The 21,942-nt window shown below is 38.5% G+C and overlaps 1 protein-coding gene across 7 annotated transcripts in view; it reads left to right on the forward strand.

The window, feature by feature from the left end:
- ARHGAP12 (Rho GTPase activating protein 12) overlaps positions 1–21,002 on the forward strand; it is a 74,064-nt gene extending 53,062 nt beyond the window's left edge. For 4 of the 7 annotated variants that reach the window (XM_064704003.1, XM_064703999.1, XM_064704004.1 and 1 more), the window contains 11 exons: positions 360–421; positions 2,020–2,101; positions 8,470–8,574; positions 8,928–9,026; positions 11,551–11,653; positions 12,397–12,516; positions 15,345–15,443; positions 17,476–17,553; positions 18,344–18,478; positions 18,747–18,849; positions 19,265–21,002. In XM_064704003.1, coding sequence (XP_064560073.1) covers positions 360–421; positions 2,020–2,101; positions 8,470–8,574; positions 8,928–9,026; positions 11,551–11,653; positions 12,397–12,516; positions 15,345–15,443; positions 17,476–17,553; positions 18,344–18,478; positions 18,747–18,849; positions 19,265–19,439 — 1,161 coding nt within the window. In that variant the 3' untranslated portion in view covers positions 19,440–21,002. The remainder of the gene's footprint in view (positions 1–359; positions 422–2,019; positions 2,102–8,469; positions 8,575–8,927; positions 9,027–11,550; positions 11,654–12,396; positions 12,517–15,344; positions 15,444–17,475; positions 17,554–18,343; positions 18,479–18,746; positions 18,850–19,264) is intronic. The other 3 variants (XM_064704001.1, XM_064704005.1, XM_064704002.1) reach the window with 2 other exon arrangements.
- Positions 21,003–21,942: the final 940 nt, after the last annotated feature.

Consider the following 21,942-nt stretch of genomic DNA (forward strand, 5'->3'; position numbering starts at 1 on the left):
TAAAGGACTATTGTGATATTATTATATTACTATTATATAAATCACTATAAATTTTACGTTCATAATTTTCACTGTCTACTATCACAAATTATTTAATTTGGCTTGCCCAAAGAACCTTGATCTTGATGAGGGAAAGCTTTTTACCCTCTAAATGGTAATAAGTACTTTCCCAGAGGAATTTTGATTTTGCTGATCTCTGAATACTTAAATATGCTTAAAGACAGTTTCTTGAAGTTATGGCATGAGCAAAGATGGCTTACAGCCAGAAATGGATTATTTGGGGGATTGAATTCTGTGATGTGATGTTAGTAGAAGCAGGTTTTCTTTTATATTTCTTATGTCTTACTCTTATCTTACAGGGTCAAGAAAAGTATGGGTTATTAAATGTGACAAAAATCACAGAAAATGGGAAGAAAGTTCGGTAAGTCTTGGACTTGAAAAGTGCATGTGCTTAGGGTTTATCCAAGGTCTTTTGTATTAGGACAGCATACTGGGGTTTGCAACTTCTTACTTTTTGTGTGAATTTGCCTTAGAGGTTTTCCTGTGTGACACAGCTTAACCTTAGCCCATGTGTTTGTCCCAGTGAGCTAAAGCTGATGGACTGCAGAGAGCCAGAGGCTCATGGATCAGGGCTTCACACAGGCCAGCCTTTTCCTGAAGGGGCATTGATGAGAGACAGCTCTTTAAAATGGGATTGATTCATTGATTGATTTACTGAAGAACAAGTCTGTATAGGTTATAGTGTGCCTTGTTCCTTGGATAAAATCAGTGTAAGAGGAGCTTTCAGACTTTCACTTGCTGTCCTTTAACATTGAAGGAGCGTACATCTGTGTGTTCCTTAATTCTCCCTTCACTGTGCTTGTGAAGGCTTTGGAGCAGTGTTTTGCCCAGTGTCAGTCTCCTGTAGGTGATTGACCTAATTTCCAACTTTCCTCTGCGTCCCAGGCAGAAATTTGCACTATAAATCATAATGTGTAATCAGGTGATGCTGTCTAACTGCATTTCTGGGGTTTTGAATCAATGGCAAATACTGCAGAGGTGTGGCATCCTCAGAGTTAATTGAGATTTGCTTCTTGCCTTTTCCTCCCTTTTTATTATTTTTTGGTTAATTTAATCTTTTAGATCTATAGTGTGTTCTGTCTAGTTCAGTTTCCCAGAGTTGTGATACATGAAGCATGCTTGTTCTGAGGATTAAATTGCCAACACCCAGCTGTTGTTGTAGAGCCACCCTGACCTAGTCCAGTCTGGCTGGGCAGCACATCTGACCTCCAGCCTGGCTCCTCAGAGTTCTACTGAGAGTTTGCTAGGGCTGGGTAGACAGCAATGTGTGTGAGCTGCTGCTGGTGCAATGTGCTGTCTTCATTTATGTTGCATCTGCTGGAATCATTGATCTGGATTGTTGCACTGCTGAACAGAAAGATGCATCGTGGCCATCCTGTCACTTTGAGAGCTGCTAAGTAATAATTCATGGGGAATGGGAATTGATATTCAGGGCTTGTCAAGATTTTTTTTTAATAACCTCAGGAGGACAGGTCTGCTGGCATAAAATCAAATAGTCAGACAACTGAAACAACTTGTTCTTTCTCTTAATTTTTCAGATGTGTAGGAAGTACTTTTTTGCCAATATAAATGAGCTTATTACATAAACATGGGACAGTTGCATCTCAGATCAGTGAATTTCAGAATTATGCAGTAGTTTGGCATGTTCTGTTAAGTACACAGGGAGCTGAGCGTTCCAGATTAGCCCCTTTGAAATTATAATTGCATGGTGTTCTCTTGGTGTACTGCTTCTACTACTAATTAGCTTTGTTTGAGTTAGACTTTGATGGTCAGGCTGGGATTGTTAACATATGTTTCCTTCTACAAATATGATAGCAATTAAGACTTACTGATGCCACTAATGACTATATATGTGCTTAACTATATTAACTTACAGGTCAGCTCAGCAACAATGATCGACGGGTTAAATATCTGCTTTCAGAGTCAATTTATTTTATGTTTGTTTACAATTATTTACAGAAAGAATTGGATGTCATCATGGGCAGTGTTACAAGGGTCATCACTGCTGTTCACTAAAACCCAAGGAAGTGGAACTGGCTGGGTAAGCCCAGGAACAACCCCCACCCTCACTGAAGTGTTAGTCATGTAAAGCACCATAAACTAAAGCCCTCTTACTTGCAGGGCCTAAATACATACACCTACACCTAATACAGAAAAAAATACCTGTGTAGAAGTTGCCATAAAATAGTTTCACATAACCATAATGTAATTATGATGTAGAATAAGAAGAAAACCAGATGTATGTATGTATTTTTGACAGGCAAGAAACTGATAACATTCAGGTGTTTCTTAGGCTTGACGTTATTTCTCCATGCCAGATACTTTAGTGTTCTTTACTAATGTGTTTGTCTGAACAGTTTGTGTGTTTTACCATTCTTGGATTTTTTTTGTAAACTCCAGGTAATTTTGAATGTGATACATATAATAAAGAAAATAGTCTGACACATGGCTTCTTGCCTTGGCCTGTTTGAGCAATGCAGTGTTATTGTCTTATGATTTAGTCTTTGTCTTGCTAGATTCCATATTTTGTTCTTGGTCTTCATAGTGCATGATAAGTACTTGTACTTATTTTGTTGTCTGATGAAGACCAAAAGAGAAACATCACACTGAACATGATGATGATTCAATTTTTTAATCACCTCTAGTGTAATAGCACTATCATTAAATTTGTATTTATCCAGATGCATTCCTGCATTAATAGGTATAGAAATGGCTCTTTATGTTTGGCTTTCATAGCCTCTTTTGGAGGTCTGACATTAAACTGTGTAGATCTCCTCTAATAAGTAAAGACAGACCAGAGCCAGTGTTCATTATTTTCGTGTATTGTCACGTGAATTCCAGCAAAATCGCCTCTTACAGATCTGTGCTATCTTGCTGTGCTTTACTGGTCTTTCTACCTGCCTCACTTTCTCCTGCTGTGCCTCATTATGGATAATGAATTGGAATTGACAGTTCCTTTCCATAGTATTGAGTTTTTTTCAGACCTGTAAATATATTTTTCCCCCCTTCTGTAGAAGGGGTGGCTGGAAGAAAATAGATGAGGATAGATAAATAAAATTTGGAGTAGAAGAGAATGAAAAAGGTAAAGCTGGACAAGATGATCATGCAGAGGGAGGAAAGAAAAACAATAAAGATGAAAGGCATAAGAGGTCAGTTCCACTGTATGGCAGGAAGTGGATTTTGGTCACTTCTGTGATTGACTTTTGCAGCCAAAGATCCAAAAAGTGTTTCAGTTTTAGATATTAATAGGCATATTGCAAAGTAAAAGTTCTGCCTATGTAGCTAGTCAAGTTCCAAAATCTCATTTACAGCTACTAATACTCTTAATTTAGATGTGGCTGTAAATCAAAAGAACTGTACTTTACAGCTGTATGTTCATATCATTAAGACACACAATGCTAAACTCTTCATGAATATATGATAATGATGATGTGTGCCTAAATTAATTATCCATAAAAGATAAGCTATAAGCAGAGTTGCATGATTTATGGGCACTAGTGTAAGTCATGTTATGCCAGATAGAATAATTTAAAAATAAATAAATATCTTAACAAATAAATTTAAAATTAAAAATGTGTAAATTCTTTTGATAATTTAAGTGGAGCAGAAGTCCCATGTTCAGAATATTTCTGTGAGACACTATCAATTGTGTGTAGTGTAGAGCACTAGAGTAGGGTCAGCAAAATAGATATCAACAGTACAAAGAGAATAAAATGAAGCTGGAAATATTAAAAGAGAATCTCTCTCAAGAACCTAATGTTTTACATCTGCATGATCATAGCTGACTTTGTAGGTACGTAATTGAGTGTTCAGCACACACTCTTCTTGGTCTCTGTAGGCAATTAATTTTTGTTTTTTAGGTATCCAAAATTCCACCTCTCAAATTTTCTTCTGTGTCTATATTTTGATAAGGTGAAGTCAAGTCTAACAGTGTGACATATGATAAGAATTACATTTCTTCTTCACCTTATGAGAATATTTAGCATTCATCTAGTGATTGATATGACCATATCTTCTTTTTTTGTGCATTGTTTTTTGACTTCATCACTCTTCTTCCTTTTTCTCATCAAGTCATTTTGCCAAGGGGCCTCAATTCCTGAGCTCTTACTCTCGCTGCTTTCTTCTTGGAAAAATGCTCTCAGTCATCGACCTGCTGTCACCTATGTAAACTCTGCCCAAGTTTCAGCTATCACTGTATGTGTTCTTGTTGCATGCCTCTTGTCACTGTAAGGCTATTTGCCACTAATCCTGAAAGTAAACTTAAATTTTTCCAAGATTTCATTTTGACACTACATATAACAGCTCATGTATCTTGTTTGCTGTTTTTGAAAGTCATCCAAGGTGCAGATTAACACAAGTTTATTGCAATAATCCTGTTATTGTTCCACTGGAACAAAGTAGAAAGCATACCTAGTTGATTGGTGCTGAATTATAATCCCAAATTTGCCTACTATTTGAACCACTAGTGCCTTGACTAATAAGTAGCATGATATTCTGAATTTTTTAACAGATGTTTTGTCTGATTCATTCTAACACAACTAATTTGGAATCTTTTTATGGTGCCTATGATACCTTTGATACAATGGTGTACATGTTATTTGATAATTCTAGCTGTAATGGGAATACCTAAAAATGTAAATGTTATGCATGAAGAGGTGAAAGGAAAAGAGCACAAGGATGTTCTGGCAATATTCCACATACAGAAAGCTGATGTAAATTTGTAGAATTTTTATATGTAATTTAAGCATCTGTAGTTATGTTTTGAAAATGCCAAGCACAGAAGAGCTGCCTATCAAAAATTCATTAATTAACCTTGTGTTTAAAATGATGCAACTGTCTTTTTCTTGTTTGTGAAATAAATTGCTCTGTATGTGGAAGCCTGGAACAGATAACTTGTGGACAGTTTGGTAGCCTTGTAAAAGGCCACTTATAATAAGAAGATTGGATGTTTTTTAAAAGAATTTTTCATTCAGTTTTTGGTGTGAATGTGATGTATTATTGTCAAAATGACAGAGCTTCATAAAGCAAAGAAAATGGCAACTGCTTAGAAGGATTCATCTGTCAGCTGTCTGTAATAGTGACATGCCCTCAGTGACAAGTACAGTGGTGGCAAACCGAGCCTGTAAACTTCCCAAACATCATGGAAATAGATGCTTTTCAAGATTCAGCTGAGCAAACTCTTGTTGATGTTACACAACTGTGATTTTAGCCAGGGATGTTATGTGTACATTACCACAGCTCATCAGTATTGAACTGCTGATTATGCAGGAGCTCAGATGCTTTTGTGAAAACTTTTTGGAATGCAAATGGTCCTATCAGTCTGGTTAAAAGCAATCCATCATTTTGCTGTGACAATAAAGAATTTCCACCTGCCCCCCCCCTTTTTTTTTTGCTTAAGCTGTAGTTTTGAAACTCCCCTGCCAGCCAAAAAGGTGCATCTGTCTCCACAGCTTTCTTTCCACAGTCCATCCATGGATGAGGAGGACTTGGAATTAGAGCATCCTACCCAACTCTTATTAGAAACAGAATTACAAGAATGTCAGGTGTCATTTGTACATCCAAAGTCTTCCAATAAATAATTACCAGTTCTGTTTCCAAAGAGTGCTAGAATGTGTCACAGTTCAGACTGTGTGGTTTGTCCCTGTGCAGGCTTCCAGGACTTGGAGAAAATCTTGAAAAGATTGAAAAGGCCTTCTATTTATTGATGTCAGAACACATCTTTAAGGCTATCCTTAAGCTGCACAGCTCTATCTAAAACAAAGAAAGCACCCTATTCTTTCAAAGCAGTTACCTCTCCCATGCAACCAGCATAAGTGCATCCCATGACTATGTTTTTGTCCAAAAAAAGCTGTCAGAAGTGACTGTGGGACAGCTTTATATCTGGGACAGCTGGCAGCACCACATGCAGACCTCTCCCTCTTTCTGTCGTCCATTGCTGCCCTTTCCAATATTCCCAGGCAGCTCAAAAGAGGAATCCAGTAAGAGTAAGGCGTCTGCTCATTAAGAGCTGGATTTCTCTTGACTGGTGCTGACTAGGTAGCACTGTTGAAAGCAGACTCAATATCTGTGTGGCAGCAGATGCAAAAGGAAAGGCTTTGTTGAGCTCTGTCAGCAGAACCTGCTGGCTTCAGGAGGGCTCAGTTGCCTTCAGCAACCTTTGTGTGCAGGTGGTGTGAGCAGCCCTGTGCAGCACTTGCTCCTGAAAGCTTTGAGGAGGGAAATGGCTGCTGGCATCTCATTTTCATAGATCTGGGAGCAGAAAAGAACCTTGACAGGAAAGCTCAAAGGAGAGCCTGCATGGTAAACTTAAAATGTCCTTGAATAAAAAGGTTGTGACAAGAATGTAATGTGTTGGTGTTTCAGAAGAGCTTTGCAGGGTAGCTGGATTATTTGCTTGGGTTTCCTCATCCTTGGCTCTCACACAGCAGTTTGGCCAACATTTGAGTGAAGGAGTGGTAAAAGTCTTCTTTTTTTTTCCCTTTTGGCTTTAGTTTTTGCTTTCTTCTGTGCTTCTCTGAAATACTGAGGGGACTCAGGCCAAAAAGAGGGGTACAGTTTAAAGCTGGAGGTAGTGCTGAAATCTGTCAGGTGTGGATTCAGCAAGCTAATGTAGTGGAGGGCTTTTCTTTTGGTCAAAACAGCACTGACAGGTGACATTTTTTTCTTGTTATGTGCTGATGTCACCTGTAGCAAGTCCTGTCCTGTGAATCTCAGCATCATGTGGGCTGTGGTTTTAACTAATCACCCCCCTGCCCCAATCCTGTAGAGGATTTTGGCACTAGTTTCCTGTTCTCTCCAGTGCCAAACTCTATAAATTGATTTAATTTTTTTCCAACACGCAGCAAGATTGATCTAGACAGCCAGGCAGTGCGTCTGGGACACTTTGGGTGTGTGTGCAGCAGTTATGTGACTTTCTCTTGAACAGGCAGCTGCTGCAAGAGCCAAAATGGCCCAGAGATTGCTCTTTGGACTCTGCTGCTGAGCTGGGCTTCTCTCAAAAGCTCTGCTATAATCAATGAGAAATGTTCTTGGATCAGGTGTCTTAGAATTAAGTTTGAAAGTGGAAGGTGGTGGGGATTTTTTTCCCAAGTGCTAATTGGCATTGGGTGAATTAGAAGCACAGCCCTATTCTGATATTTCATGGGTAAAATAAAGAAGTTAAGATGCTGCTTTCCATTCAACACTTCATTGCCCTTAGGACTCTAGACTGGAGATTTTCCAGTGGTAAACAGCCTTTCTGAAACACAATTAGCATTAATTAACATCCATGCTGGGAGTTTAATCAGAAGCAGCAGATTAGTCCTGTTTTCTGAACCATCTTTTCTCCCCTTGGGTATGGCTGTTCTTGCACAGGCTGGAAACTTGTGTTTGCAGCAAGGAGCTTGTCCTGGGGCTTGGGTCCCCCAGAGCTGTCACGGGAGCAGCACTCACACATCAAAGGCTTCATGAAGAAATAAGAATCTTTCTGGGGGAGCAGATGCTACAAGCTTTTCCTGGAACTACAGCATGAAATTTCTGTGCTGTAAACTGAGGGACTTCCAGCTTTTCCATATTTTACTCATGTCACTCGCAATTAGAGCTTTTTGTTTGTGTGGGCCGCTGAACTGGTTTCCTTGAGAAATTACATTTCAAAGCTGTGTGGTATATGTTGAAATCATAGTAAAAGTACTTTATTTTAAAAAATTCTGATAGCTTATATAAATGTGAAGGTAGGAGGTAAGAATAGCTCCCTGAGGTTTTCCTCCAAATTGTTTGAAGGAGTTACTTGTGGGTTATTTGCTCTTTAGTAGACAGACAATGAGTTCTGTTTACTTGGTACGACATACTCCAGTATTGCAATAGAAGCGCTACAGAAAAGTATAAGTGTTGGGGGGTAAATGTTTTTAAAAAATTATAAATAGACAAATGTACAAACTGAGAGTGCTCTTTCAGTGTGGATGGATGTGATTCCTGTCCAGCAAGTCTACTGTTTCTGGTTTGATTTTTGGTTTTGTATACAACCGCTGATTAAGTGGCAGAATGTTGGGGGGTGTTTTGTTCAGTTACTTATTAGCTGGTTTTGTTTAAAGCTTGGGACTGTCTTGGCTAAAATCAAGCTACAGTCAAATGTTGTATGGACTTCTGCCATTAGTCATAGGAAAAAAATCTCTGCTGGAATCTGATTGGCATTTAAATTTGTAGAATTTTGAGGGCTTTAGGCTGAGCAGCTTGTAACAGTCGTGCTTAAAGGTTGTTCTGTGGAAGGTTTTTCGTTTTTCTGGTGTCATGCCTGTTGATTCGTGGCAAAGTACTGTATCTGGTCTAAGTTGTACAGACTGTAAATAATACATGTTATGTTTAAAAGATTGCAAGACTGTAACGAATTTCCTCAGGTTTAATTTTATCATCACTGTTTGTAATTTTTTCCAGAAGTTTGGTGTTAATCAGTCTAAGCCAGAATTTACAGTGGATCTCAAAGGGGCTTTGATTGACTGGGCCTCGAAGGACAAATCCAGCAAAAAGAATGTTATTGAGGTAAATTATTTTATTTAAATGCAGAATTATATGCACTTCAATTACTGATGTATGAAATTTTCTTTAAGCTTAAAATTAAAACCTCATAAAACTGAGTTTTATCCACATCTACCTGCTTAAATGTAGCTGTTAGTACCTGCAAGAAATGCCCATTTTTAATATGGCTGTATGGGATATGTTTTGCAGTTTTAAGCAGACTGTTAAAGACTGTTCTCCCTGGTAAATGTTCTGGAGTGTCTGTGTATTAGCTAACAATTTTGCCAGTGAGAAGGTTAATTTTATTTTAATTATTTTACTTTTGAACTATTGTGTGTTTATCACTTCTGATGATATCCGTTTCTATTTCTTTAAAGCTAAAAACCCGCCAAGGTACTGAGCTCTTAATTCAATCAGATAATGACAGCTTCATTAATGAGTGGTATAAAGTTCTTAACTACACCATCAACAATCAGGTATGTATTTGTATCATGAAGGGTCTATTTTCACAGTAATATTATTTAGAAAACTAATTGATATAACAACTTCTAAAGTTTCATGTGCATCTTCATTTGCTGATTTTCTTGAGAGCAGGCAGGAGTTTGAGGATATGGCAGTTCCTGGTGGTGGTAAGTGAAATATAGCTAATAGTAGCAAAGGGAGAAAGATGGTCCACTAGCTTAAGATGCAGAAGGTGTGGGCTGACATCCATCTGAGAAATGAACTTACTTCTCTGGCCAAATACTTGTTCTGTCTCAGTGACCTGAAAGGTTCTGATAGAGAGGGAATGAAAGGGGGAGGATGGCCAAGGGGCAGCTTAATGACATACATTTATTAGCATTTGATACTGCCCTTCACTTATTATGGCTGCACTGAAGTGCAGATTAAAAGTCCTGGCAAAATACTGTATTATCTCTTCTTATCTGACAGCATAATGCCAAGTATTTAATTATCAGAGAAGTGCTCAGGTGTTTGCTTTTGATATGCCAAATAGGATTAACAATTTTTTAATTCAGAAGTTGGAGGAGATCTTGGAGAAAATATTGCTCTCTATCAAGTTTGCTTCATGTATATTCTTACTTTCTAATAGTTCCAGGCTTGGCTGCTGTCCCTAAGCTCCAGTTTTGTTACTTTCAATGCCAGTCAGTGTCTTTGAATTCTCTTAGCTCTGTTAGTGCTTTTCACATATGGGTGTTTTCCACCAAAACAGAGCAAGTTGATATGAATGGTTGAGTTTCTTTCTGAGCACTCATGGCTTAGTTCCTAATCTGCTGTCTCCTGGTATGGGAATGTCATGGCCCTTAATACCCAGGCAAGGCATAGTCACTCAGGGACCCCTTCTCCTGTCTGCCCTGTGTAACACAACTGAGGCCACTCCTTCCCTGCTTAAAAAAGAGTGAAGATGGAAAGGCTGAGATATGCTGAGATGTGGGGTGTTACATGTTAGGTTGAGGAATGGTGGAATAAGGAGAGTTGATCAGCATTCTGGAGGAAATGGTGATGGATACTGCTGGGAGCTGGTAGCCAAGAGACCCAAGACTACAAGGCATAAGTCAAGAAAGTGCATTAGAGTACCTGATAATCTGAAGCATTGAAGCTTTGGGTACAAAAATCCATCAGATCTAAAGCCAACTTTTAATTTAGGAAAGTTTATGGTAATAGCAGCTGTGATCTCTTTCCCGTGACCAAGGTACTATTGCTAGCATGACCAGATCTTCTTCAAAAGAAAAAACAGATCAGATTCTGTTCTCTTTGCTCCCTCAGGCTCTGTTGTGGCAATGTCCTGTACAAGAGGAACCTGCAAAGGATGTGGCTGCTCTTTTTTAAACATGGAAATTTTCATGTTATTACTTTAGACTTGTTGCATAGTACGAACTAGATCCCAGCTGACTTTTTTCCAAAGCATTTAATAGTTTTAAAATATGCCAATCCTAAAAAGCTTTGAGGCCTCTTGAAGAGTGGCAGAGGATCCTTAATGGGGACATTATTTGCCAGTTGAATATATTGATCTGTGATGTGTAAAAAGGCTATCCAAAGCTTTGGAAAAGGAACAGGAATGAAGGTGTTTAAAGGTAACAGATTAAAGTACAGTTTAGTCCAGGAAGTCATGCTGCTGCTCAGTGCTCTGGAGTGCACAACCTTGCCTCATTTTTTAGGATTTCCTTCCTTGTAAAAGAAAGCACTCTGCAGACAGATTTTGGAAACTGCATAGCAGTCCAGTTCACTTCAGTTGAAGTGAAGTAAGACATGCACAGGTTGGGAGGGGAATATGTTGTACTGAAGCTGAGGAAGCTTCTTTCCCCATTTCCTGGTATGTCTGCAGTCACACGCATAGCCTGGGCTGCAGGTGAGATAGCAGAGTCTGGAATCTGCCTCCACACTTCAGCATGATCTGTGATTTCACTTGACAATGTTTAATGAGAATATGCTGATAGCAGGAACACTGGGAAAGAATTTTAGACACTGGTACACTTATTTTTCAGAGTGAATTCAGTGTATGTTTTGACAGTAGTGAGATTTTCCAACTGATAGTTCTATTTTCTATTAAAAAATTTTACTTAAAGAGAAAACAAGTTGGGTAATTGCTCTAGAAATTTTTTTCTTCTCCATCTGTCAGGCATTTCTGTGGCAGACCACTAAATAGCTGATGTTTGTCTATTGGATATGGAAAATAAGGCCAACCAAAAATCATTTCTGTTGTTTATGGGTTGATGTAATGAAGTGTTATCATGAAAGACTGGTTGTACTTTGTTCAATGTCCAACAACATTTTCTTTATTGAGTCTTATGAATAAATAGTGTTTCTCAAAGTTACTCACTCTGCCAATGAGAATTGTCTCTGAAGATGTTTAATGTCTAGAGTTCAGGAAAGAACAAACTGAATGTCATTTTAGGGGGCAGAAATTGTGTACTGTAGAACTGTCTGCAGGAAATGTGTGTGTTAATGCTGTATTATCTGAACTGGCAAACTGAGCACTGCATATCTTCTTAAATCCCACAGGTAATAGAATCTGATGAAGCATTAGATGATGAGGTACCAGATTCCCCTGGAGTGGAAAAACAAGACAAAGAGAAAGAAAATAAAGACTCTAAGAAGCTTCGTTGTGAGTTGAATTTTCCATTAATTTAATCTAGCGATGGCAGTTTTCATTTTCTGCATTTTCAGTATTTTGTGTAAATAGGGAGGAATTCAAAAGGACAGCTAAAAATGAAACTACTGGAGTTTGGAAACAATCTTAATATAGTTCATTCTGCATCTTGGTGCCACTTGGTAAATTTTCTTCTATGTTTTATTAATCATACTTTAAAAAGGGAAGAAGAAGAAAAGAAGTGTGAAATGTCTTTAGCTCCTGTTGTATGACACATTTAAAACAGGAGAAAATAAGCAGTGGTGAAATTAATTATTTTCAGGTTGTTGTCAAATGCATAGAAATAGTATCTGACTTACCAAGCAAACTGTTTTCTCTCCTTTCCTTCCAGGCGCTTATATGAAATTTTCAAAAAAGTATTTATTTTTTTCAAGATAGTTAACCTAATGGGAAGCAGGACTGGTTTTGAAACATAACTGCACTTGTAAATTTCCACATCAATTCCATACATAAGCTACTGTTTAGTTGGTTTTGCAAGTGTTCAGTGATAGGGTTGTCTCTTGGTAGTTTGAGAAATGGATGCTATTTACAAGGAGTTCCAGAAAATTAAGGAAAAAAAATTAGGGATGAGTTGCAAATTTGAGTAGATTTTTTGTGTTTTGGAACGTAATTTTTTTTTTCTTTAATGCTGGTTCTTTGGCTGATAAATGCAGTGTTGGTTCTGTGGGTAGTAATGCCAAATGTGTTTCTGTTTTCAGCAGTGAAAGCACCCAGCAATATAGACTCCACAGATCAGAAAAAGACCAAAACGAAGCTCAAGAAGTTTCTTACACGGCGCCCTACATTACAAGCTGTCCGTGAAAAAGGCTACATTAAGGGTAAATGAACCTTTTTAACAAAGGACATAATTTGAAAAGCTGAATTTAGTAGTTCATGTGTAAAATGGGGTTAAAATGGTCTAGTTTCAGAGTAAAATACATGTGTATAGTTGGTTTAACAAAAGTCTTGGATGTATAGTGGAACTGGTGATTGCTGTACTTCTGAGTGCTGTACTGGCCATTAGGCTGCTCGGAGGATGCCTCTCCCTCGGCTCCGTGCTGGCCGAACTGCAGTGAGAACTGGGGGCCCAGGAGCCCCTTTGGACTTGGACTCTCTAGCTAAGAAGCACTGCATTCCACCCTTCTGAGCTGGAAATCCAGATATCTGACCCTCAAATGTGCAAACAGGGGAAGGAGCAGCCCTTTGGGTACAAAACTGAGTGCGTGTGCTCACCCAAGGGTGTTTTAGTCCAAGTGGAACCAGACAATCATGTGCCATATCATAAGAAATTAAATATTTAGGGAAACCAGGATGAGGTTACAGGAGTCTTAACTCAAACATCTTTTCCCCATAACTTTTTTTGAATGTATACATTATTTTAATTGTTTCAGATACTCTTGAATCAAAGTTATGAAAGATTTCTTTTTGTCACAATTTGACAAAATGGTATTTGCACAGGTTTCAGTTAATGTGTTTGTGTAAATTATTGACTTGGTACTCATTGTAAACCTTCATTTATTTATTTATTTGTATGCTTTAGCAGGACTTGTAGGTGGTGCTCTACTAGGGTCAAAATAGCATATGGGTAGGCAAATACCAGACAAATCCTACTGTGATTTGCCTCACCGCATACTTTAACAGGTGTGCTTCTGTTGCATGTGGCATTCGATATATTTGTGTATCTGCAAATATAATTTACTTGTAAATGATGGAAATTTTGTTTGGAATAAGGGAGCATTATTCCCAGACTTTGACATTTTGCTCTGCTTTGCAACTTAATATTCATGTCATGGCTCAGTGACATAACTTCTGACATTGGCAACAGTGAACACTAAGCCAAGTTTAACTTGTACATGTGCGTGCTAATGACTGGATTTTTAATAAAGGCATTAAGGAATGAGGAGTTTGGTTTTTATTTAAAAGCATGGTGTAAGTTTTAAAAGTTGGATGGGCACTGTACAGCTTTACATTTATTGTATGAATGAAGAATACAGAAGTCTTCATTTAAAAGCCCAGCGTACTTTGGTGGCTGCTGCAGAACAAGCCTAGTAAATGGAAAGCTTGGCAAATCCAGTATGAGCAGAAAAACTAGTGAAAAGTTCTGGAAGAAAAAAAATCCACTTGAAACAGCATGCACCAAGTGGAGAAGGAACTGTGTAAAAGTTTTGTTACATGGAAAATCAAAAGTACAGTTATTACTTTTAAGATGTGAAGAAAAAATACTACTTCTGTATATGTTGAAATTATTAAAGTCGAAGGCAATTGTAGCAAATTATTTTATTACATACTACTATTTTCTTCTGCTAGCTAATCTGCATTGCTTTACCTGCCACAGCTGCATGCTAGCCTGGCTTTCTGCTGCGTGGGCTTTTTCAATCCTTTGCTACTGATTCTGCTTATAAAGCTCGCTGCGTGAGTAGCTGCCACAGCACCGAGGTGGTGTGGACCTCTGGCCTTATCACATCCAGCTAAGAATGCCATTAAATGCCCATTTTCATACTGTAAAATTGGTTTGGTGTGCTGTTTGGGTTTCCCAAAGCACTAGTCAAGATGCAAGAGTTGTTAATCGACTGAAATTACTGAACCTGAAAAATGGGCTAGGTGCCGTGCATGATGCAAATGCAAGAGCAGTCTCTCTCTTGCAGAAGCTCTGAAGTAAGACACTAGATTCTGGGAAGATGGCCACTTATGTACCTAATTTAACAGAGTAAACAAACCAACAAACACCCCTTCCCTTTAAGAGTGGAATCTTTGCTTCTGTCTCAAGACCCCATGTCACCTTCATGCATCTGAACCGAAGAGGCCATCTATTATTTTGGCATCTTTGATGAAAGCCATAGAAATGGATCTATCAAAGGTTTTGGTGATAACAATCTGAGCAAGAAGAATTTACATGCTGCTAATTCACTGAGACATTGCAAGATTCTCCTCTCTGCCCAAGCTAATTTTCAATTTTGCTTCACTTTATGATGGAAAATTCTCCCCCTGGATTGTGCAGTTTTGAAAATAAGATTCAGATTTACCATTGTCCATAAATATTTGTATTTAGATTCTGACCTTGCAGCCAGGTTGCCTATGCATGGTTAGACTTGCATCCATTCAGAGCTCTGAGGTAAAAGGCTGTCATTTACAAATTTGCATCAGAACTTAATAATGTCAGAAGACTCTACATTAAAGTAAATTAATATGTAATGCTGTGTTAAACAGTGGGTGCAGGAAAGATGACATTTTGCAGGGCTCTTTCCCAAGCAATGCCAAAAGCTTTCACACCGGTTAAAGTTCATAATCTCTTTGAATTTTTAACAAAGATTGCAATAAATGCATGTTGATCTTGGGACAGGAATGGAGTGTAACAGGACACATTTGCATCCATTACATTTCTTATAACATTATTGATGAAATGACTCATAAAGTATCACCTGATGGATTAAAAGGATTTCAGTAGCAAAACTTCCTTTCTTGTGTAGCTGCTGACACTCTTCTTACTGGGAGCTTTTCTCGCTGGGAGCTGCTGAGAACTCTTTTCAAAACTTTCCTATTTCCTCTCCAATGCTGCAACAATTGTATCCAGTAGACTTTGCCCTTTGTAGAGGTTTGTTTTAACCTGAACTAGTTCTGTCACTCGTGTCCTGTTCCACTGTAAATCAGTCTCTTTACTTGGTTCCAGATCAAGTTTTTGGTTCAAATCTCACCAGCTTGTGTCAAAGAGAAAACAGCACGGTGCCAAAGTTCGTGAAGCTGTGCATTGAGCATGTTGAGGAACATGGTATGGTTGAATTTTTTGTTTACAAATCTCTCTAGCTCACCACTCCTAAAGTTGAACGTTAAATCTTAAAATGCTGTTGGTTTATTTAGGGAAGCTAATCTGAGACTTGTATCTGGAGTTAGCATTGGGTTTTCAAGAGTGAGGACACAGGTGGGATCCAAAGTGGGGAGAGGGAAGGAAATCTTATATCTGAGAACCTAATCTGCTTGAGTGTATTTCAAGCTGAGGAAAAGGCAGGACAGCACCCTGGCAGCAAGACTCCAAAGGAAGAGGGAGTACAAGAAGTAGTAGAAGAGCTCAGCTCATCAAGTTTTCTTTTTCAGATTAAAAGTGAGACTATTGAAATGCAACTATTCATTTTTGGAAGGTTTAAGCATGCTAGCAATCACTTCTTTTAAAAATGCCTTGAAATGAACTTTTAAGAAAAAGTTCTGATCCTGCTCTGTGTATGCACTGACTGCCACAAGACCAGCCTGCTTGTTTGATGCCCTTCAGCCAGTTACACAAATTGCTGTGTTTTATGCAATTCTGGAGATTATCAGTGTCCACATATTGACTCCATTTTCTTTTGCTTTGATTGAAAACTATGTATTTCCTACCTAACAAGTGAGAACACTTTGTTTGAAAGCTACATGTGACATTCTGGGTTTTCTGCTGTAAAGCACATCTTCACATTTTTGTTGAAAATTTGTTGGTTGTGACTTCTGGCTTGGCTGTAGTCTCTGTGGGTTTTCTTGCCTGTTTCTTGCTGTTGTCTTTGCCTTATCTCTTGGAAAAGATGACTGAGAGGGGATTATGGAATCTCCATAATCATCATTCAGATATTTACCAGTCTGTTTATCTGAGAACAGTCCCTTGAGTATCAGGGTAAGTGTTACAGGGGAGTACATGTGAATTCTAAGGCACCTTCCATGGGATCTTCATTCAGCCTCTAGTCCTCTTTGTCAATGTTTCTATCTTATGGCCTGGGAGGGGAGAAAAACTGCTTCCATTGCATTACTCCAGTCTGACAAACTGCCACCTTGCTTGTGGCTGCAGGCTTTATTCCATTTGTGATCTGAAGATTGTGAGAAAGGGGTTTGCTCCTTGCTTTGTTCCTTTTTTTTGGTTTTTTTTTTTTTATTTTAAAGGCAGGACTGCAGTGAAGATAGTGAAGTTTTCCTTTTTTAAATACCTGAGGGGAAGCTGACATAAATGAACAGCTTTTTTTTCCTACCTCTCCAAGTCTTCTTCCTTCTGCCAATACACTTCAGATCAGTTCTTTCTGTAGTGGATTATGGGAAAAAGGGATATGTCAGATGGTGCTGGTAACTGTGCTCTGTTGCATCAGACAACTCCTTGAGGAGCTACAGGGACTTGCAGGTATTCTGGCAACACTCACCCCCTCAGTGGCACTGACTCACCTGCTGCATCCAAGTGGCTTTTCAGATAAATTCTTTACCTCCTAATCACTGCTGAGTAACTGCAGTAGCAACCACAGAGACACAGTTTTCTTCTTTTCTGGTCGAGTGTGCAATTCTGTGAGGCAGGGGCTGCCCATTTTAGTTCTGTGGGCTGTTGGGTAGCTCTGAGTGTGCATGTGCATCATTCCTTCTTGTACACCTGGTCACTTGACAACTTTGAGATGCTCTCTATGCATGACTTGATTGGGTTTTCTTAACCATACATTAAAAATTGAACATTGTATCCACAAAATACCTGGTTATTGCATGTTGGACTCCCATGTATTCCCTGCCCACCCACCAAGAGCATCTTAAACAAGACATCTGATCTCATTCGGGAAACTTGGAGCTGTTGCCTCATTACTACTTGAATAGGAAGTTTTAGAGATTACTTTGAGCTTGATGCTGCCAAAGTTGTGCCAGCAAATTAAAACCCCTCTGTTTTATATGCCCTGCCCATCAAAACAAGCTAGTTTAACTTTTAATTTCTTTGTTACAAGGTGGGTTTCCTTTGCTTTTAATTTTGCTACTAGGTCTACTAGACCTATACATATGTAAGTTATTAAAATGGATTTATCCCTTTGTTTCAGGATTAGATATTGATGGCTTATACAGAGTTAGTGGCAATCTTGCAGTGATACAGAAGCTGAGATTTGCAGTCAATCATGGTAAGCTTCCTCCAGTTATATTACAATGGCATATATTTTCAGATTGTTGAAGTCCTTAGAAAGCTAAAGAAAAAGATTTCTCTGTAACATATAATGAGAAATGACTGTCATCCTTGAAATAAAGTTACTTCAGAATTACAGAACTGACTGTATAACATACATTACTTGAAAAACCTGATATTCTGAAGGTTTAGTCTCATGTGAACCTTAGAGGCATTGCTAGAACAGAATTCTAAAAAAAAGATGGTAATAGAGTTGAAGAAGGGAAATTGTTTCAAACAAAATATCTCACTGCCTTATGGGAAAACAGCAAGCATGTTGAGCTTTTACTAACATTGAAATTGTAAGTTTATGGGTTATTTAGTGAGATTTGCTACTGCCCTTTAGTGGGGAGAGGGCTTTGCTCCTCTTCACTGTACTCTGTGTATAAAACCCTTTCTTCTGGCAGTATCTTAGCATAGCCCATCCATCTGACCTCTCATTTCCTGATTGACAGGATCTAACAGTAAATTTTGTATTGTGTCAGCAGCTCCTATTCCCTTCTGGAAAATGCCCTGCGAGTAGGGGAACTGTATGTAGTGCAGTAGGCAGAGTTTAGCCATCTCCATCTGCTGCTGCAGCTCTGTATCCCAGATTGGGATATGGAATGTGCTGAAGTAGAGGGAGTCTTCAGTGCTTTGAAATCAATAAGTACCGAAGAAAAGTTGAGTTTATTAAAAAAAAAGGGAAAAAAGAAAAAGAGCCTTTATAGTTGTAGTATTATCATTAATTATTTATTTCTCTCTCTCAGATGAGAAGCTGGACTTGAATGACAGTAAATGGGAAGATATACATGTCATTACAGGAGCTCTAAAAATGTTCTTCAGAGAATTGCCAGAGCCACTGTTCACTTACAACCACTTCAATGACTTTGTCAATGCAATTAGTAAGTCTGGAGAACTGGCACATGGTGTTTGGATAAGTCCTGTACAATTTGAAACATGATTTTGGCCATGAGAAGGATGTTTTGGTTGAGAGCGGGGTGCCTTGTCCGGGATTCCTGTCGGTGCTGCCGGGGCTGGCCGGGAGATGGCAGTGTCCTCTCTCGGATTAGCGCCGCAAACCTCGGCTTTCCTGCCCAGCCTCTCAAATTTTATGCTCAAGTTTTAAACAAAAATACTGAACTTTTGTTTCTCAACCTCACCCTTTTGCAGAGCAAGAACCACGGCAGCGTGTCCCTGCTGTTAAAGATTTAATCAAACAGTTGCCAAAACCAAATCAGGACACCATGCAGGTACTCTTTAGACACCTGAAAAGGTAAGTGACAGGTAGAAGGAAAGGCTTTGTGTTGATGATCATTCCTTAAAGATAAAGAATCCAATTTAAAGTACCAAGTGACTGTTCTTACTGCATTTTTTATATTGGACTTGATAAAAGCATGTATCAGTCTGTTTGGATATGAGCTTGCAGAGCACAGACTTGGGAGTATGTTGCATAGTTGTGATGTTTGCTGCCAAGTCCTTTAGAGGGACTATGAGAAGACCAGCGATGACATTTCAAAGCAAAACTTTTTTCATAGAGAGGGGAATTACAGCAGCTGTATGTCTTAATAGCAGGACTGCTCATTAAATAAATACTCTGAATAGCCATTTGCTTTGGGGTGTGTCTTTTTCTGTCATCCTATTGCTCTAACACTGATAAATCTCTTCTTGTGTATTCTTTTCTCTTTCAGAGTTGTAGAAAATGGAGAAAAGAACCGAATGACCTATCAAAGTGTAGCAATAGTTTTTGGTCCAACCTTATTAAAACCAGAGAAAGAGACTGGTAACATAGCAGTCCACACAGTATACCAGAATCAGATTGTAGAGTTAATTCTACTGGAATTGAATTCCATCTTTGGACGCTGACATTTTCCTTGGAGGAGAAACTGGAAGTGATGGGTTGGCAGCAGTACTCCATCAGAAGAAAAACCTCTTGCTGTATATGATGTTTTATGTTTGTGGACCAAGCAGCAACTTGTTTTTTTGCACTTTTGGGGAGGGGAGAAACAGGAGAAATGTTTGACCACTTTAATGCGAATTAAAGACAACACTTCAGATTTCTTTAAAAAGTTCAATATAAAAAATTAATTGAAAAGTTTCTAGTTTGCCTTTTTAAAGTATCATTGGAAAAATCTAATATAGGTTCATACACTGGATATCTTGGAGAGTAAAACTAATAATCTCAGACTGGATAATCTGGAATTTAATCTCAAAATTCTTCCATATGATGGGGAAAATTCCTACCATTTTTCCCAGTATGGAAAAATTCAGTGAAGTTACATCTTAAGCTTGTTTATTACAACCTACTTAGATCTGTATGACACTTTTCCAAGGGGTTTCTGCATGCCTGATTGTCCTAGACTTGTGCTAACAGTTTGGTTTAGTTATTTAAATCTAATTCTTCCCTTGATGTCTGCTGCCCTCTGTTCTTCTTTTTTTCCTGTTTTTCTGTTGTTGGGTTTTCTTGTTTTGGCTTTTTTTTTTTTTTTTTTTTTTGTGGGGCTTTTTTTTTGTTTTGTTTATTTGTTTGTTGGATTTTTTTTTTTTTTTACTTCTTTCTTTCTTCCTCTTTTTTCCCCCAGCAACCTCTCTGGAAGTTCTTTGCTGCTTCATAGAGCAGCACACTATTACACTATTTCAAACACTGAACTTGTAAGAATATCCAGCTATGGTTATTTGTCGTGGGACATAATAGAAGTAATATTTAATAAACATGTTCATTTTTTCAGGGTATGTCCTGAGCTAAGTTTTGTGTTATACTGATCTAAAGCTAAAGTCCTAAGTAAATACCTACTGTAACACTGTATTGAGTTCTGGTTAATGCTGTGGTAGTGGAAGTTCATTCTTGGTGTAAATACAGGCTGTCCTTTTGATTCCTGTATATAAGTCAGTTCCTGTATAGTTGAAGAACACTTTAGTCACACATTTCTAATCATAGGTAGATTAGCTACAGTAGCGTAATGTTTCCAGTGGATGTCTGGGTTTCAGCAGGGAAAGAGGTTGTGGGGAGGGAGGGAGATCTAACTGTGTGCACTTTTAGATGTTAATTACATTTGCGGGCAAATAACTGTAATGCAAATGGTACTGGAGAAATACTGAGTGTGCTTGCTAAATTGTTAATGCACTACAAGAAGAGCCTTTTAGATTATTTAATATGTACAGGATACATTAGAAAAATGTATTATGAATTCTAACATCTGCAGATAGTGAAAGTCATGTTTTGATAGATAGATGTTTGATGGAATCCACTATGCTAAATTTAAGATTTTCTTTTTACATTAATGTAGAATAATTTGTAAAATTGGTTTTGAAAGATTTTGTTACAGGGAGCATGGTCTGCTGAAGATTTTTTTAAATGTATTTTTCTAGACTAACTGCTGTATCTGACATATTTGTTATGTCTAACCTGAATAAAGAAAACCAATAGTTCTTTTAGAGTTTACCATACCCACTTCAGACAACACGAGCCCCCTTTGAACAAGATCAATGTATCTCACCCCTTAGCATGGATGGATACCACTTGTGACAAAGAGCTGTCACACTGGACTGAAATATGAATGCCTACTTTATAACCTGACAATTTTAGGAACTTCCCAGTCCCCTTCTTTAACAACTTGAATTCTAACATAAGGTTCACAGAGGGCAGAAGTAATTTATGGATATAAATTTGCAGTCTTTGAAACACATCCCAGCTTGGAGCCCGCTGTACAGGAAGCAGTTACGTTGAGGAGGGGATTGTGTCAGGAGCCCTGGCTCTGCTGTGTCCCTGTCACACACAGCCCTGGGGACACACTGAGCTCTAACCAGACTGATGGTACGAGAATTTCACAAGCATAGGGCTCGCATGAAAAGTTTTTGGAGATGAGCGAGGAGATTAGTAACCTTGTGGCTTTCTCAGTGTCTTCTTGTGGTAATGGTGAAGTCTTGTGGTTTGTTGCAAAGCGACCTGGGTGAGAGCTGTGAAAGCCCTGTCTCAGAGGTGTGGTGTCAGCCTCCCTCTGGGCTGTCACCGAGCAGTGCTGAGCCTGTGCCCTGACCTGCTAGGAAATATTGACTGAGTTGGAATCTGGGGCTGTGCATTATTCAAACCCTGCCTTTGGCTGTAAAGGAAGAATTCCTGCTGCTACATGAGAGGGCTTGTTCACCGGTCACCTTTTGTTGCAAGTGTTACCTTTTTCAAAGGAAGAATGCCTTTTTAAAGCAATTTGATGATGAGGATGTCACACTTTTCCTTGTATTCCCCAAAAATAAAGCATTTTGTTATTACAATATCTAGTATGGTTTTGTACAGTGAAGTTGTCTTAATGTTCTAATTTTTAGTTTGGGGAGGGGAGAGGATTCTTTTTAATTGAAGGAGGTGTAGGCAAAC

This window comes from Zonotrichia leucophrys, chromosome 2 (genome assembly GCF_028769735.1).
Source record: "Zonotrichia leucophrys gambelii isolate GWCS_2022_RI chromosome 2, RI_Zleu_2.0, whole genome shotgun sequence".
In the NCBI taxonomy this organism is placed as follows: Eukaryota; Metazoa; Chordata; class Aves; order Passeriformes; family Passerellidae; genus Zonotrichia; species Zonotrichia leucophrys.